General features: G+C 42.8%; 1 protein-coding gene across 2 annotated transcripts in view; it reads right to left on the reverse strand.

The window, feature by feature from the left end:
• Positions 1 to 18,307, reverse strand: part of LOC122789021 (BRCA2 and CDKN1A interacting protein) — a 216,208-nt gene that overhangs the window by 105,755 nt on the left and 92,146 nt on the right. Inside the window, exon 4 of one of the 2 annotated variants that reach the window (XM_044056184.1) lies at positions 9,471 to 9,557. The exons of the other annotated variant lie outside the window; for it this stretch is intronic. Within the exon in view, the coding sequence (XP_043912119.1) occupies positions 9,471 to 9,557 (87 nt within the window). The remainder of the gene's footprint in view (positions 1 to 9,470; positions 9,558 to 18,307) is intronic. 2 annotated transcript variants of the gene reach the window in all.

The following is an 18,307-nucleotide window of genomic DNA, read 5'->3' on the forward strand; positions in this document are numbered from 1 at the left end:
CCATGTTCAAGACCCATTTGTCCTGGGTTATTATGTGCCAATTTTCATGAAAAAGTTTTCCCCCTAAAGGTGCTGCCATTAGATAAGTGCTTGGTGCAGGTAGGGGGAAGTCATTGGGACTGTTTTCTGTATGGCTGTAATTTGTCTTCTCCGCTTTTGGAGGTAGAAGCGCCCCATTGTTTAGACCTGTATGTGCCTTGGGGCTGGGATCTGCCTCTAGGGCGTCTGTATCTGCCCCTTTGTGGTCTGTCTGACACTGGAAAGGACCAATTCTTTGTAGGCCAGTGTCTGCTAAATCTTGGAGGCTGTACCTGTAAGAAATCCTTGACTGTTTGCACAGATTTTGCTTTGTCCTCCATTTTCTTCAACACCTCCTCTACTTTAACACCAAACAAAGTATCATGCTGTAATGGAGCATCTAGTAATTTTGCTTTAACATGATCAGGCAAATTCTGTTCCTTACCAAGCATGCCTCCTGATGACAGAACCCATAACAGCGGCCCTGCAGGAGGCCTCCAAAGAATCAAAACCACATTGCAAAGTATGTTTTCCAACTTGTTCAGCTGCATGCAACAAATCCTGCATTTCTTTGTTTTCTGCACATTCAGACTTTATCAACATTTTCTGTTTAAGCAGTGACATAATATATTGCTGATATTTAAGCATATGAAACTGACAATTTAAACCTTATAGCCAAGGTTGCAGAAGTGTAAATCTTTTTTCCCCATCTGTCCAGTGCCCTAGAATCCCTGTCAGAGGGGGTAGGGTTTTTTGCAGTGGAAGCCTTGACCCCTTTGGGACCCTGAGAGATAGTTTCTGGGTCAGCAGCAGGGTTTTTAAAAAGAAATTTATGTGAATCAGGAACCCTGTAGTATCTGTCCGGCTTAACAGGAGCCGGAGGCAGGGAGTCAGGAGTCAGACTGGACTCTGAAAAAACATCATCTACAATGTCTAACACAGGAGGAATAGCAAGGGGCCTGTGCTGAGGAAGAAAATGGAAGTCTTTGAGCCTTTACTTAGATTCCGAATAATTTAGGCTCTCCCAGTGGAAATGCTCCCTCATGGTATGCAGAGTTTCCCCAAGTGTAATCCTCAGGAGCAGAGGCTGAAGGGATAGATTCTTCAGCATCAGAATCCTCATAGGGAGGAAGAGAGTATTCCTGATCAGAAGAGGAATCAGATTAAATGGAAACCTGATCTGAAGATTCATATTCTGTCTCTTGCCAAGGCCTCTTATCAGGAGGGGGATGGGAAGCCCTGATCAAAGTAATTAGGTCTTCGGACATTTTGAGCATCTGTTTTTTAGGCATGGAAGCCTGTCCATGTGGCTGCTGTACTTGTTTCTTTGTCTTTAAAGGTGCTTTAGTCTTTGCCTTTGAAGCTGAAGTCGTTTTTACATATAATTAATTGTGTAGGCCTGAAAAAGTACAGTTTTGTATCTACCATAAATGTAGATGTTCGAGTGTATACCCTGCTGCAGTCATCACACTTGGGTTATCCTGTCATCAGGTGAACCCACAGTCGGCCTGAATTCCAAAGTCTTGGTCCAGTGTCGGTTGCTGTCGCTTCTTCCCGGACGTCAGTGCACCAGGGGTATATAAGAGGCATCCAACGCCATTTTCTTCAGTTTTTCTTGCCCCAGATGTCAGGTGCCCCCCCCCCCCCAAAAGGTGGTCAGTAGATAGTACCAATAATAAAAGTTTAGCACAAACAAAACATCCCTCCAGCTATAAGCAAATACACCACAAAGGTTGTATCAGATTTTAAGGTATTGAAAGGTTTTAGTTAGGTCAGAGGGGATGGAGGGAGGGACTGCAGCAGGGTATACACTCAAACATCTACATTTATGGTAGGTACAAAACTGTACTATGTTCATCGTGTTACCCTGCTGCAGTCATCACACTTAGGTAGAATCCCAAAGCTAAGGATGAGAGGTGGAGTCAAACAGGTTTAGAGGAGGCTAGAAGGTCCTGCAAAACTGCAGTGGCGAAGCCAGCTCTAGTCTTAGAGTAAAGTGGTAAGTGATAGTGTTTGGTGAAGGTGTGTACTGAACTCCAAGTTGCAGCTTCCAGAATATCCTTGGTTGGCACCCCCCTGAGGAAGGCTGTAGATGTAGCTGCTGCCCTGGTAGAGTGGGGCCTTATGCTAGCAGGAACTGGTTTTCCATGGTGGGTGTAGCAAAAACATATGCAATGTCCTATCCATTTGGAAATGGTTTGTTTTGAGATAGGATACAAAAAGCTGGTCAGATTTTCGGAAAACCTTAGTTTTATCCAAGTAGTAACGTAGCTGCCTTGTCCATGGAATGCAGGAGTCTTTCTCCTTTGTTCTGTGGATTTGGAAAGAAGGTGGGTAAATGGATGGTTTGATTTAGAGCCACACTGGATACTACCTTAGGCATAAAGGTGGGGTTAGTTCATAGAGAAACTCTGTCTTGATGAAAAATTAGGAAAGGCTTTACTGCCATTAGTGCCTGAAGCTCTGAGACTGTTCTGGCTGAAGTAATTGCTAGCAGCAGGGCAGTCTTCCATGATATAAACTTTAAGTCAGCTGAGAAAGCTGGCTCAAAAGGAGGTAGCGTAAGTTTTTCCAGAACAAAATTGAAGTCCCAAGTTGGTGTTGGTGCTCTCCTGGGAGGCCTAATGTTTTTGGCCCCTCTGAGAAACTGCCTTAGAAGTGGATGTGAAAATAAGGGAGGATCCGTGTTGTAGTGAGCTGAAATAGCAGAGGTGTGGATTTTAATAGATGAAAAAGAAAGCCCTTTGTGTAACATCTCAGTTAAATATTGTAGAATCTGAGGTATGTCCGGCTGAAGGGTATTTTGGCCTTTAGCCTGGTTCCAGGCACAAAACCTTTTCCATTTGTCCGAGTAGGGTTTCCTGGTGCTGGGCCTCCTGGCCTCCAGAATAACATCCATAATAGCTTGTGAAAGAGGAGCTGGCTGGTTGCTTAGGTGAGTTGCTATGCAGCCAAATTTAAGATTTTGAGCTGGCTGTGTAGAATTTGACTGTCTTGCTGTGTGAGCAGATGAGTAATTTGTGGTAAAATCCATGGTGGGCCCTGGGCCATATTCCTTAATAGTGGGTACCAGTGCTGGCATGGCCAGTCTGGGGCAATGAGTATCATTCGGGGTCTCTCTATCCTGACTTTCAGCAGCACCTTTGTGAGAAGGGGCAATGGAGGGAAGGCATATGCTGTCAGCATTTTCTAACTGAATGAGAGTGCGTCCACTTTCCAAGCTTGATGGTGAAATGTCCTTGTGCAAAATTTTGTTAGCGGATAGTTTTGGGGGCTGGCAAACAGGTCTATGTCTGGGTGCCCCCATTTCTGAGTTATCATTGCAAATACTTGTGGATCCAGTTTCCACTCGTGGGGATCCATGATGTTTCTGCTTAGGTCGTCTGCCAATGTGTTCTTTTTTCCTGGCAGGAATTGAGCTTGTAATTTAACTTGGTAAGCCAGTGCTGTGTTCCACAAGGTCATTGCTTGCCTGCATAGAGGGTAGGAGTGTGTACCCCCTTGTTTGTTTATGTACCACATTACTGTGGTGTTGTCTGTTCTATTACAAGCTGTCCTGGATGTAAGAGGTCCTTGAAGGCTGTCGGGGCATTCTGTACAGCTAGCATTTCTTTTTGATTGATGTGCAGATTCCTTTGATCTGCAGTCCATATGCCTTGAACGCACCGTCCTGCCATGTGTGCCCCCCGGCATAGTCCGATGCATCTGTTGTCATAGTTTGCCTGGCTGGGGGTAAGGTGAAAGGCTGACCCTTGTTGAGGTGACATGCCTGTGACCACCACAGAAACTCCTGTTGAAGGCAGGGAATGAGAGGTATCATTGTTTCCAAGCTGTGGCTGTGTTGAGTCCATACACTTTTTAGGTACCATTGTAATTTCCTCATATGCAGTTTTGCAAATGGTATTAGTAGTATGCAAGATGCCATGAAGCTCAAGGCCTGCAGAATTTTTCTTGCAGGGAGATGGGTCTTTGTTGCCATTGTTTTGAAGTATTTAGTTAGTTGTAGTTGTTTGTCTGGCGTCAAATAAGCCATCTGGGCCGTTGTATTCAAGCTGGCACCTAGGAATGTCATATTTTGTGAAGGCACTAGTTTTGATTTCTTTTCGTTTACTGTGTACCCTAGGCAACTTAGAAGGTGTTTTACAAAAGCCAGATGTTGTAAGAGAATGTCCTTGCTTTCTGCATGGATGAGGCAGTCATCCAGGTATGGGTATATTTCAATTCCTCTTTGTCTGCAGTATGCAATTACTGGTGCCAGGCATTCTGTGAAGACCCTGGGCACAGTAAATAAGCCAAAGGGCAGTGCAGAGAATTGGTAATGGGTTGAACCTGCAATGAAACAGAGGTATCTTCTGCAAATTTTGTCTGATAGGGACATGCAGGTATGCCTCCTTGAGGTCCAACGTTACTAGCCAAGCTTTCTTGCCCAACATGGGAAGAAGCTGCTGTAATGTTAGCATCTTGAATTTGGGTACTTGCAAGAAGGTGTTTAAAATTGAAAGGTCCAGAATGGGTCTCCAAGTATTGTCCTTTCTGGGGACTAGGAAGAGCCTTGAGTAAAATCCTTGGCCTTGCTCCTGTGTAGGTACCAGTTAAATGGCTCTCATGTCCATGAGAGCTGTAATTTGTTTTTGTGCCTCTGCCCATTGATTTTGTGGCAGGTTTGGCATTCCTTTTTATCCTTGGCAAGGTGTGGAAATGGAATCTGTATCCTTGTGAGATAATGTCTAGGACCTATTTGTCCTTTGTGACGATGCGCCAGTTGTCTGCAAAAAGTGCTAATTTTCCTCCAAAGAGAGCTGCCAAGAGAGTTTTGCTCAGCAGTTTGAGGTTTAAGTCATTGTGTTTGCCTTCTAGTAGTTTGGGACCTGTCTTCTCCTCCCTTCTGTGCTGCAGTGCCCCATTGGTGAGGTTTGAAAGGGATTTGTGCTTGTCCTCTGCCCCTTGGGTGCCTGTATTTACCCCTCTGTGGTCTGTCAGAAGCTGGAAAGGACCAATTTTTGTTGGCCAATTTCTGCTGAAGCGTAGGGGCTGTACCTGTAAGAAATCTTTGACCGTCTGCATAGATTTTGCCTTATCCTCCATTTTCTTTAAAACCTCTTCTGCTTTAACCCCAAATAAGACATCCTGCTGTAAGGGTGCATCTAGTAACTTTGCTTTAACATGATCAGGCAGAGTTTGTTCCTTTACCAAGCATGCCTACGTATAACAAACCCAGTAACAGCTGCTCTACAGGAAGCTTCCAAAGAATTAAATCCACATTGTAAAGTATGTTTGCCCATCTGTTCGGCTGCATGGAACAGATCTTGCATTTCCTTGAATTCAGACTTTTGAGGGTGTGTGTTCATCATTTGAGACATTAGGAATTGCTGGTATTTAAGCATGTGAAATTGACAATTTAGTGCTCTCATAGCTAGAGTAGCGGAGGTGTAAACCTTCTTCCCCCACCTATCTAGTGCTCTGGAGTCCCTTTCAGAGGGTACAGGATTTTTAGCCATAGAAGCCTTAGCCCCTTTGGGACCCTGGAATATTGTCTCTGGATCAGCAACAGGGCTTTTGTAAAGGAATTTGTGCGAGTCAGGCACTCTATAGTATCTATCTGGTTTGGCTGGAGCAGAAGGCAGAGAATCTGGATTTAGACTAGATTCTAAGTAAACATGATCCACAATGTCTAAAACTGGGGGGGATAGCATGTGGTCTGTGCTGGGGGAGTAAAAGAAACTCTCGGAGCCTTTTCTTTGAGTCAGAGTAGTCCTGACCTTCCCAGTGGAAATGTTCCTTCATGGTATGTAAGGTTTCCCCAAAGGAATAGTCTTCAGGGGGAGAAGCTGAGGGAATGGAATCTTCAGCATTAGAATCCTCATAAGGGGGAAAGGAGTAATCCTGTTCCTCAGAGGAGCCTGAGGAAATAGACACTTGATCAGAGGAGGCATAATCCTCCTCTTGTCTAGGCCTTTTGTCGGGGGGGGGGGTTGGGAACCCCTGATTAAAGAAATCAAATCGTCAGCCATTTTAAGCATCTGTTTCTAAGGCATGGGGCCTTGAACTGGAGACTGAAGTGCAGTCTTTTTTGGTTTTAGAGGAGTCTTAATCTTAGCATAAGATTTTATGGTGAGAGTAGTCAGTCTGAAGACACCTTCTGAAACCGAAGGTGTTTCTAGAGCACCAGCTTCTCCTTCTGCAATATCGTCGGTAGGGCCTAAGGAAAATGGCTGCGTTGGCCTAGAGTTCTCTGCTAGAGAATCCGAAGCGGTCTGGGGTTCCAATTCTGCGGTAGCCAGGGGCTGCGTAGGTGCCTCACTGAAAACCTGAGAACTGGCGACCGGCCCAGCCGAGGCCTCGGAGTCTGGCTTGGATCTAGGCTGCCTGTCTTTATCTTTGCATTTTCTGTGCATGCCGGTAGTCGGTTGCTCCAACGGCATAGTGTAAATTAAATTTCCTACCGAAGTAGTGTCGTGCAAAATCAAAGCGCTGCTTTATAGTTCGCTTATTGAACCTAGCACAAAACCGACAACCAGTGACGTCGTGGTCTGGGCCTAGGCAAGGTATACAATAAGAGTGAAAGTCCTTATGAGGTATTTGCTTCCCACAAAAAATGCAATTGTTAACTTTTTCTGACATCGGACTGAGGCAAGAAAAGGTTCCCCAACGGGGTACTTAGTTTGAAGACTTCGGACTGAAACTCTATTCGAAAATCTCAGGTGTCGGCCGACCGGCACTTGCGAACTGCTTCTGCTTCGGGCACCGCGCGGCAAGAAAGACTGAAGAAAATGGCGTTGGATGCCTCTTGCATACCCCTGGCGCACTGACGTCAGGGAAAAAGCGACAGCAACCGACGCCGGACGAAGACTTTGGAATTCAGGCCGACTGTGGGACCGCCTGACGACAGGATAACCCAAGTGTGATGACTGCAGCAGCGTAACACAATGAACATCACCCTCAGAAGCTGATGCCTGCTCAGCGGCTCCGGACCCATCTGAGGGAATAGTTTCCGAGGTTCCAATACCTTGAGTATCCAGCGGCCTAGTTGGCTCCACGTGGGAATCGGTAGTGGCCTGAAACTCTAAAGTAGCGGGCATCAGGGGCTGCGAAAGCACCTCACTGAGAACCGGCGACTGGTTTAGAAGAAGCCTCGCCGTCAGTTTTGGACCACGGATGCTTGTCCTTTACTTTTTCTTTGCATTTCTTATGAATTGCGGTCATCGGATGGCTATCAGACGACATCATATAATGAAATCTTCTGCCAAAATAGTGAAATGCAAAATCGTACCGACGCTTAATAGTGCGTTGGTTAAATCTAGCACAGAACCGACAATTAGCAACGTCGGGGTCAGGGCCTAGGCAAGGAATACAATAGGAATGAAAGTCCTTATGAGGTATTTGCTTCCCACAAGAAATACAATTATTAACTTTTTCTGACATCGGTCTGGAGCAAGAAAAAAGTTTCCCCAACGGGGTACTTAGCTTTTAATGAAGACTTTGGATCTGAAATTCGAACATGAAAATCTCAGGAGTCGGCCGACCGTCACTTGCGAACTGCTTTTGCTTCGGGCACCGCGCGGCAAGAAAGACTGAAGAAAATGCCGTTGGCTGCATCTCTTATACCCCTGGCGCACTGATGTCAGGGAAGATGCGACAGCAACCGACGCCGGACCTAGACTTTGGAATTCAGGCCAACTGCGGGTAGCCTGCCAGCAGGATAATCCAACTGTAATGACTGCAACAGTGAAACACGATGAGCAAAGAAGAGCTATGCCTTCAGTCTTGTTTTTTGGGGGTCATGTACCTCCAATCCTGATAAGGATATAGTCCTCGTACTACTAGAATTTGGGACAGGACTCAAGAGAGTCTTCTGCCTATGTTGTTGCATAACTGATGCTTGATAAGGGACAGATGTGAACATCTTTCCTTCCAGATCAGACAGTGCCTGGGGTAAAGGTGACATAATGGGGCAATTAGCAGTCCTGACATCACATACAGTGAAATCCCAGACAGCTGAAACTTCTGCATTTGTGGCAGAAGATGGAAGCTCTGGACCAATGTTGATGTTATGAAACCTGGGAGAAGGTCAGGATCTGGGGAACCAATAACAGACACCCCTGCATTGGGTATTCCAATGGTGGGTTTAGTACCAGCAAGGCTGATATCCAGAAGAGGCCAATCTTGAAGCAGACAGTACTCACTGGCCACTTTAAATTCCTATAAGGCCTGCCTCAAGTTTAACAATGTACAAAGTACCAGATAATTACCTTACGCTGAACAGTACACAATCTAACTACATGGTTTGCACTCCTTAGTATAGAGTGCATGTTACATAGTAAGACAGACAGAATTTGAGGTATGGAGTACATTCTCCAAACCAGTGGCAATGCGACAGGAAAGGTTCTTTAAAAACAAGAATAGCAGTGGCTAAAAACTGATGAATAAGCAACTACTGTGACAAGTACATTCACACATCAGTACAACATCCTTTTCAATATGATAACTAACAGTTCATGAAAATTATATCACTATAAGTTTGGATGGTGGGAGACTGAGGAAAATTAGACACGTCATTCACCAAAGGTGCAACAGACACACCCACAGACACACACATCTGCATCATGAAGTATGGTTATTTTCTGTTAAGGCCCTGCAACACAAAGTTACAAGTGTTCTTGGGAATCAAGGTAATACAAAAGCACATCCCTTTAAATCAACGGTCAAGCACTCTTACAGAGTACAGATATGTGCTACCCTGGATATGCCAGTCTGCCTGCATGCTGTTAGGCTGAAAGTTTAATATATTAATAAATCTACGATGATATCAACAACAGAGACCAATTCAGTGAAAATGCTTTGTATGCATTGTCATATGTATTTCTGTAGCTACACACCTGCAGGTCTTCTTACATTAATGTTCAGTACTGTTGGGAGGAAAGATTTAGGGTAAAACAGGACTATAACATCACATCTTCCAGGTTCCTGACACTGTCAAATTAAACCAACCTAGTACTTTTTTTGCAATAACTTAATACTGCAAAGTTAAACAGAGCCAGTGCCTGTTTTTGCTAACATACAACAAGTCATCTTTCTCTATGTCAGCCAAAAGTCCACATAAATTACTTTTCACTAACAGGACTGCTTACTGATGTGGTTCACTATTTTAAGATGATTTATCAAAAAGAAAAACATACTATGCAAATAAAAATACTTAAAGTGTTTTTAAATGTCCGCGCACAGAGAAGGAGCTGTTATTAAAAAAAAAAACTTCTGAAAGCAGAAATGGATCCCCCGTCTAGTTGTGTAGCATACAGGAAGATGTGTTAAAATGTACAAGTCATTCTGAACTCCCCCAAGATTTTTACTATGCTAGCATCTTAGACTACTGTGTTCTAATGTTCCTGCTTACACAATAGCACAGCAAGAGGCTTACAAGATGGATGCCTTAACATTTAACTTTTACACATTACCTGTCTTTCAGTCAAATTAAAAAGGCTAATGAAACCAAACACTTCATCATCATCTTCATCATCACTGTCTTCAGGAACTAAAGCTTGCTGCAAAAGAAGAATAAAGTTGTAAGAATTTTCCTGCATGAAACTCGACTATTAAGTGAATTCAAAACAAACATGCTGTTAGCCAACTGTCTAAGAAATCTCTAAATGCACTAGCAGCCTTATTCCACAAGCATCTTTCATTCCCAGATATCACCTTCTCTGCCCTTACCCACTTGTAACTGGTTCAGCTGCCAAGCTAACAACTTATTATTGGACATTTCTCTTTTCCTCCTACAACCTGAAAGTCACCACCGTGCACATGGAATGCGTGAAATGAATGAACAATGTCAACATCTGAAAGCATTCCCTTCTGTATGGTCAGTCACAGGCAATAGACAGTGATGGATATAGTGTTCCAACTTGCAACTGAAAAGATGTCCACAAGATCCACAATAACAGATAATGGATTCTTCCACATTATATTCATTAGACCAGCACATGAAAAAACAAAACTGGCAACAACATTTCTCTACACACAACAGGACACAATTAGCTGAAACAAACTCACATACAATAAAAGGTGGAAATGTTAAATCTTGAACTTGGACTTTTTAATCTAAACTACAGCACTTTGCTAACCAAATTCTCTTAAAATATTTTAAATGACATACACAACCTATAAAGAACACCTAACCCATTTCCAGAGCAATAGGCTGTCAACCATTCAAAATCATAACCTCTCTACCCATCACCCTTGGTTTACAGATCTCCTTCACAGAAACAAAATTAAAAATACATAGTCATTAGCACTGGGATCCCCCATCACCTAACCTATTACAGAATTTACACACTTTTCATCCAATATACAAAGTATGATAAGTAAGCAGAGTGCCCTAGTACAACAAATCATGAAAAAACAAAGTGTTTTTTAGAGCTCACACCACAATTTCTGACCAGGTTAATCACCGATTTCAAATAATCTGGCTCACATTCCTGCCCCTCTGCACTGATACTACCTCTTTAGGGGCAATCTGGCCTATCTCATTGCTGGGCAAGTCCTGTCCCTATGGAATGAAAGAGTCTGTAGGCCACAAGGTCTATACAATCCCCCTCATAGAGAAGTAAGGAAGCTGGGATCATCATACTGCAACCCATCTGGGTATTATGCAAGCCCAAAATCCCTCCCCAGTACAAGCTGGCTCTGTAAATAGGTGGGTTAGGTGAGGTGGGCAATGGGGAGTAGTTCAAGCATGTGCTACACCCTCCCCAGTACAATCTGGCTCTGTAAATAGGTGGGTTAGGTGAGGTGGGCAATGGGGAGTAGTTCAAGCATGTGCTACACCCTCCCCAGTACAATCTGGCTCTGTAAATAGGTGGGTTAGGTGAGGTGGGCAATGGGGAGTAGTTCAAGCATGTGCTACACCCTGGACTCTACAATCCAGTTACTTCTGCTCTGTCATACTACCCTCAGCTACAGTTGCATCTGAGCTCCAGTGTCCACCAATGCTCAGTTACACACCTATCAGACATGGTCACCCCTCTCCAGTACAGGCATGTCCAGCCTTCCTGCCACAAGATGCCTAACCACTACATAAGTTCTTGTCATGTGGGTCATAGCCAGGGCATTATCCCTCTATGCTACTTGGCTGACTATATAATGACCCCCCCCTGCACCTCCCATGTGGGAGAGACCCTCTAAATCACATACAACAACTTCAAGGTCACAAAAGCAGAAAAAAGTGCAAATCTCAATGATCACTGAAAGTGTTTTTCAGTGACATCTCCTTCATGCTCTTGTACATTTGCCCATCAAAGAGTGAACTACTCATATTCCCAGTGATATTTACCCAGCTTAAAAAGAAGCCAATGACCATGCTGCATTTGAAAACATTGAGTGATTTATTTAATAGAATTAACTGGATCTCACAGTACTTCACTGAAATTAAACCATGTAATTAAGAGACACTTGGACACTGCTCAGTGTATACTATACAAATTCTATGGGCATGAGAAAAAAAGCACCTTTCAAAATTACAAACCTAAATCATACACATTAATGTGTGACAAAATTTAAACTGTCTGTTAAAGCAATCAAGCTTTTTTGAAAGCCTGCTGCTGCAAGCTTGTATTGCAGCTATGATCCCCCCCCCCACAAAGTATGATACCTTCTACAGGATATCTTAAAGTGTATGAAAACAGAATTGCAGCAGATAGTAAAGACAACCACAAGGCCTTCTATAGTTATGTAAAGAATTTCCAAGGCAATACCCAGATTTGCTCTGAGCTACTGCACAATGGTACCTCCTATACCAAGCCAAACATATTGCCAATATACTGGCCGACAGATTCAGTGCAAACTTTACCCCTCTCTTCCCCCTCCAGAGGGCCAAACACAATACCAGTAGAATGCCAGGCACCCAGTATTACTGCTGCACAGGTTAAAACGGCACTGTCCAAGGCCAAGAATACAGCTTCTATGGGACCTGACAATATCCCTGGCTGTGCTCTACATGAACTACAGAGTGAACTGGCACCTCACCTGTGTGCCCTGTTCAATCACAGCCTCACCTCAGGCTTTGCCCCTACCGAATGGCGCACTGCCACAGTCATACCTCTCCATAAAGGAGGAGTGACTACAGACCCTGGGAACTATCGCCCCATTAGCCTAACAAGTCTAATATGCAAAGCTATGGAACACATCATCATGGACCTAATAAGCAAGGATATAGGGAATCTCCAAACTCTGGATCCCACACAGTTTGGTTTTATGAAGGGTAGATCATGCCTGCTCAACTTGGTCGACTTCTTTGAGTCAGTCACCAAAGCTGTGGATGAAGGCAAGGTGGTTCATACAACCTACCTTGATCTGGCCAAGGCCTTTGATACCATTCCCAACTTAGGAATCATAGAAAAAAAATCACTAAGCTAGGCACCAACCTGCAAACTGGCTCACAGATAGAATCCACAGTGTGAAAGTTGCTGACTCCAAGTCAGACTGCCGACTAGTCACGAGTGGAATCCCACAGGGTTCGGTCCTGGGTCCTCTCCTGTTTTTATATCTACTTCTCTGAAGTCCAGGCCAACATGACTCGGGCTGACAAAGTTCGCAGATGATTGCAAGTTGGGAGCTATTATTAACTCCCCAAGTGATGCTGACATCCTACAGAATGGCCTCACTGAGAACTATGACTGGTGTTAGAACCATGGCCTTAAGCTCAATGCCACAAAATGTGTTGTCATCCCCTTTGGGAAAAACCCGGTTCCCATGAATTACCACATCGATGGTAGTCCACTGAACACAGAAGGCATTATAAGAGATCTGGGAACACAGGTTGACAGCAACCTCTCTTTTGACCACCACACTGCCACTGTGGTCAGAATGTCCTTCTATGTGGCAGATCTCATTACTAAGGGTTTTGCATCCAGGAAGAAATAGGTCATTGTCTCCATCTACTCTTCCCTCATTAGGCCAATCATCGAGTACAAATGTCCCATTTGGCATGTACCTCACTAGACACCTGCAACAACTGGAGGGGCCACAAAAGTACCTCAAAGAGCATCCTAGGTCTTAAACACTTGTCCTATATGGACAGACTCAAACTCCAACTATTCTCGGTCTCATATTGCCTACTTAGTGCAATCTCTGCTTGACTTACAAAGCCATGTCTGACCCAGCTCTGTTAAAAATGCTACATTTAAAGAAATCCCAATCCCTCCGCACCACACCCTCCAGAGACCTCAACCTCATTACCACAATCAACAGAACGTACTGGAGGAACAGGTTCATAACCCAAAGAATGCCCATGCTATGGAACAGACTTTCCATACATATCAAGCAGAGCACCTCGCTGACCCTCTTCAAGAGAAATCTTGATGAGTGGATGGGAAATAGAAAATTCACCCCGGGGATAACTCCAGTGGCTCCACTCAACAGAGGCACTAGGCACTAAGGTCGGGTGGCACAATGCCAGGGTAAGCCTATGGCTAGACTTGTAAAGGCCCCAGGGCCATTAGCCTAGTACACATCTATGAACCTATGAATGTTTTAGTGAAATTTATTTATTTTTATTTATTTAAATTTGTTGACCGGGAGTGTCCGACTGGATGTAGGTCCATTTTCAGCGGAGGCCCGGGGAGAAAAGCTCCACAGTAAATAAACATACAGTAGTTACATTGGATTACATAGCGATTAACAATTTAACATAGCAATTACTTGCAACATATTTACAGATGAAGAACATGGTACATCAGTAGACAACTGGAATCTTTATCTGTGAAGTACATAACAGACATTAAACAAATGTTACAATGAGAAGTTCCTGCTGTATAATAAGTACTAGGCTTATGAGCATCTGAGCTTGCTATAATCAAGGTAGTTAGTGGAGTGGAAAGAAAGGTGGTGGTTGGATGGGGTGGATGATATTAGAGTGGGAGTTGCAAGGGCATAGTCAGCATGTTTTTAGGTGCACTTTTAGTAAAGTTCTGAAGTGGGTGCATGATGGTATGGAGGTAATTGTGGGTGGGAGTGAGTTCCATAATTTGGCTATGGCGCAAGAGAATAGTGCTTCACCAGCAGAGTTATTGGCTTTAGTGATCTGCAAGTGATTTTTGTTGCTGGAGTTTAGCGGTCTGGTGGTGCGATAGGGTTGGAGTAGATTCTGGAGGGATGGGACATTTAGTGGATGGTTTACTAGTTTGTGGGTGAGTGAGAGTTGATGCCACTAAAGGAGGTGAGGGAGTTCAAGCCAGCCCAGTTCAGCAAGTGAGACACAGTGGTGACTACGGTAGGATGTCCCTGTGGCGAATTTGGCGATTTTGTTGTAGCAGTCTCTAGCTTGTTTAGATCACATTGCCTTAGGTTGGTATATATTGGAGAGGCATAAAGTAGGGGGGAGATAAGGTGGGAATTTGCTATTGAAATCTTTGCTGCTTTGGTGAGAAATTGCTTATTTCTGTATAACGCTCCTAGTGTTTTGTAGACTTTTTTATGGTCATGGATATGTGAATGTCAAATTTTAGTTTATTGTCTATTTCCACTCCTAGCAATTTGGTGTGTTCAGTTGGGTATATAGTGGAGTTGTCTTTTGCTGTGATGTTAAAGTGAGAGTTGTTTTGAGTATGTTTGGTGGGTTGGAAGAGGAGTAGTTTAGTTTTGTTTGGGTTGGAGTATTAACAGGGCATCGGATAACCATGTTTCAACAGAGGAAAAGGCTTCCTGTGTGACTCTCTGCAGTTTTGGTAGGGACTGGGTTGAGCAGATGATGGTCGAGTCATCTGTGTATTGTATGAGCGTGCCATGTTTGGTGGCAGAGGCTAGATTATTGATATAAACAGAGAAGAGTAGGGGTCCAAGGATGGATCCTTGGGGAACCCCTATGGAGACAGGTAGTTGGGGAGATATGTCATTCTGCCATACAACGGATTGTTGGCGGTCAGACAGGTAACTCAGAAACCAGTTGGTGACTGATTGTGAGAAGGATAGGTTATTGAGGACAGAGATAAGTTGTTTGTGTGGGACCATGTTAAATGCTTTAGATAGGTCTAGGAAAGTAGCAGAGGAGAGATAGCCATTGTTTTTATGCTGAAGGATAGTGTTAGTATAGGAGAGTAAGGCAGTGGTGGTGCTATGGTTTGGTCGGAAACCATGCTGAGTACTGGAAAGGAGGTTGTTAGTAAGGAGGTAGTCCGAGACCCGAGAGTATATGCATCTCTCTAGCATTTTGAAGAGTGGAGAGAGAATAGTTATGGGGTGGTAATTGGTTAGTTCTGCGGATGGTCCGCCTTTGTGGAGGGGAATTATATGTGATACTTTCCACAGTGTGGGAACGTAACTTTCTGACAGAGATCAGTTAATCAAGATGGGTACTGGGTAGGGCAGAGCATCAGCTGCGATTTGTAGGTATTCACTTGGGAGGTTGTCTGCTGCTAATTTGGTGGGTTTAAGTTTAGTTAAGAGTTTTTTTTTTTATGTTGGAGGTAGGTACAGGAGAAAAGGAGAAGGCAGTGGGTAGATTACTAGTTGAAGGTGTGGGTTGGAGGGGAGGGGGGTTGTGTTTAGCTAGTGATAGTATGGTGTGTGTTGAATGAGGTAGCAATATTTTCTGAGGAGTGAGGGATATTAGGAGGAGGGGTACTGACTTTACCTGGGTGGAGGATGGAGTTTATGGAGGACCAGAATTGTTTGGGGCTGTGTTGTGAGGAGTCTAGGGCAGACTGGTAGTATTGGAATTTGTCCTGTTTTATTAGCTTTCTGACTCTATTGCGTAGTTCTAGGAATTTCCGTCTAGCTGAGGGGGTTTTGGTTTTGCGCCAGTGCTCCCAGGCTTTATCCCCGTTTTTCATTTCTGACTTAGTGGTTTTCTGTAGCCATGGGGAGGGTTGTGCTTTGGTTCTGGAAAATCTTATGGGGGCATGGTAATTAAGGATGTTCAGGAAGGTAGTATTAAAAAATTCCACTGCGTCATCTAGACTGAGGTACTTTAGAGGATGCCAGTTACATTCTTTGAGGGATGAGATGAATGTGAGTGGGTTAAAGTTTAGTTTTTTACGTATTTGACAGTGGATGACAGGTTTAGCTTGGTATAGGTATTTTTTGAGTAGGAATGTTGGGGAGTGATCACTGAGGCTATCTGATAAGCAGCCTGTTATATATGACTGGGGGCTCTTACTGACTAGTATCCAATCCAGGGTAGTGTGCTTGCTGGAGTTTTTATTTATCCTGGTTGGTGACTGGACTAGTTGGGTGAAGCCATGAAGGTGTACATGATGGGTTGGATTGTTGCCAGAACAGGATTGCCAGTCAATATTGAAATCACCTAAGATGATAATTTCTTGGGGAAGATGGTGGATAGACCAGCTGAGTAGGTTTTCTAGTGGAGGGATGTTTTGGCCAGGTGGGAAGTAGTATCCAATTATGTTGATGGTTTTGTTATGGTTAATTTTGAGGTTGGTATATATTATTTCTTCATTGCCTATTTGTGGAAATGCAACTCAAAAATCTAGTAGACAAATATTATTTAAAGTGAGGAACTGTATACACATCACATATAAAGCTATCCTTCTAAGCACTGACACAAGTAAGCTCAGCATAGTCTACACATCTGTCTGTATTGTACAGCTGGACAGGCCATTGTTCATCCTCTCCTCCTGGATATATAATCTTGAATGCTTGACTTCTGCAATATCCTTTGAAATATCTTTGAAAAATAGTGCTTCCTGGGACTCCACTGGAAATGGGCAGTGCCCAGTTGGACAACCCAGAAAACAAAAAAATAATACCTATAAAAGAAATCAATACTAACTGAACTCTGGAAGCACAACCAAAAATGCAGAATTTAAGGCAACCAGTAAAAAATGTGGCATTTTCCAGTGTTACAGCTGAACTTATTTTTTCTTGTGAATATTTGCATGTTTTTCTTGCTCATAATGATATAAAAAATGCTCAAAAGTAAAAAGTTCACCACAAGCCAACCAAGCAAATGCTCCGTAGCTACGCTTTTTATAAACCAGTGTCCACAATAGTAAAAACGGAGCAAAAGCAGGAAGGTCTTATATATAGCTCTATTTTATTCTCCAATAAAAATAAACAAATAAAACGGATGAGTACGCTTTCGCCTACAAAGCTTCATCAGATCCATGTTAAATAACCCTCACTCAAAGCATTTATACCTAAATTCAAAAAACTAATAACCAATCAGGCTTCCATGTCAATTACTACATTAAAGGAATAACATATATTAAAAGGCATCTTCTAAAAACTTTTATATATTCACTATAAACCATTTCTATATATAAATATTATTCTTTATATATACAACTCTATATTCATCCAATAAAAACAATATGCATACTGCTTAAATGTTAGACACAATGGAGCACTTCTAATATTCTATGAGCAGATTAATGTGTATAGAAAATATAAACAATAAACATTATAGTCATCTTTTTAACACTATCTGTGAGCAAAATGAATGCATGTAGAAAATATGAACATGAGGTCTTCTTTTTAAACACTATCTAATATTACGTTTCCTTAATGATGGTTTTATAGATGCCCTCTCATTGAGTCCCATACCTCTATCAGCCCTCAGTGTTATAATCCAATTATTCTCCCTAAATTCAGTATGGTTCCTGATGTCACCTTCTCGTATACTAGGAGAAATAACCTCTAGGGCTCTAAAAAGGAAGGTATGGCTTCCATCATATTGTATGGTGTGTTTAGCTAGGGCATTATGTTCCAGTTGTTTCCTAATATAATACACATGCTCACGTACTCTATCCCTAAAAGGTCTATTGGTTTTCCCAACGTAGAAAGAAGAGCAATTCTGACATACCGCCAGATAAACAAGATTAGATGTCAAACAATCGGCTCTAACTGATGTCCTAAAATCTCTACGTAGGCCAGGATGAAAAAAGCTCTTACTAGTGTCTATATACTTACAAAAATTACAATGCCCACATTGTGTTAGAAGTGCTCCATTGTGTCTAACATTTAAGCAGTATGCATATTGTTTTTATTGGATGAATATAGAGTTGTATATATAAAGAATAATATTTATATATAGAAATGGTTTATAGTGAATATATAAAAGTTTTTAGAAGATGCCTTTTAATATGTTATTCCTTTAATGTAGTAATTGACATGGAAGCCTGATTGGTTATTCGTTTTTTGAATTTAGGTATAAATGCTTTGAGTGAGGGTTATTTAACATGGATCTGATGAAGCTTTGTAAGCGAAAGCGCGCTCATCCGTTTTATTCATTTGTTTTTATTGGAGAATAAAATAGAGCTATATACAAGACCTTCTGCTT

This window comes from Protopterus annectens, chromosome 14.part0 (assembly GCF_019279795.1).
Source record: "Protopterus annectens isolate FY-2018-M chromosome 14.part0, PAN1.0, whole genome shotgun sequence".
NCBI classification, from domain to species: domain Eukaryota; kingdom Metazoa; phylum Chordata; order Ceratodontiformes; family Protopteridae; genus Protopterus; species Protopterus annectens.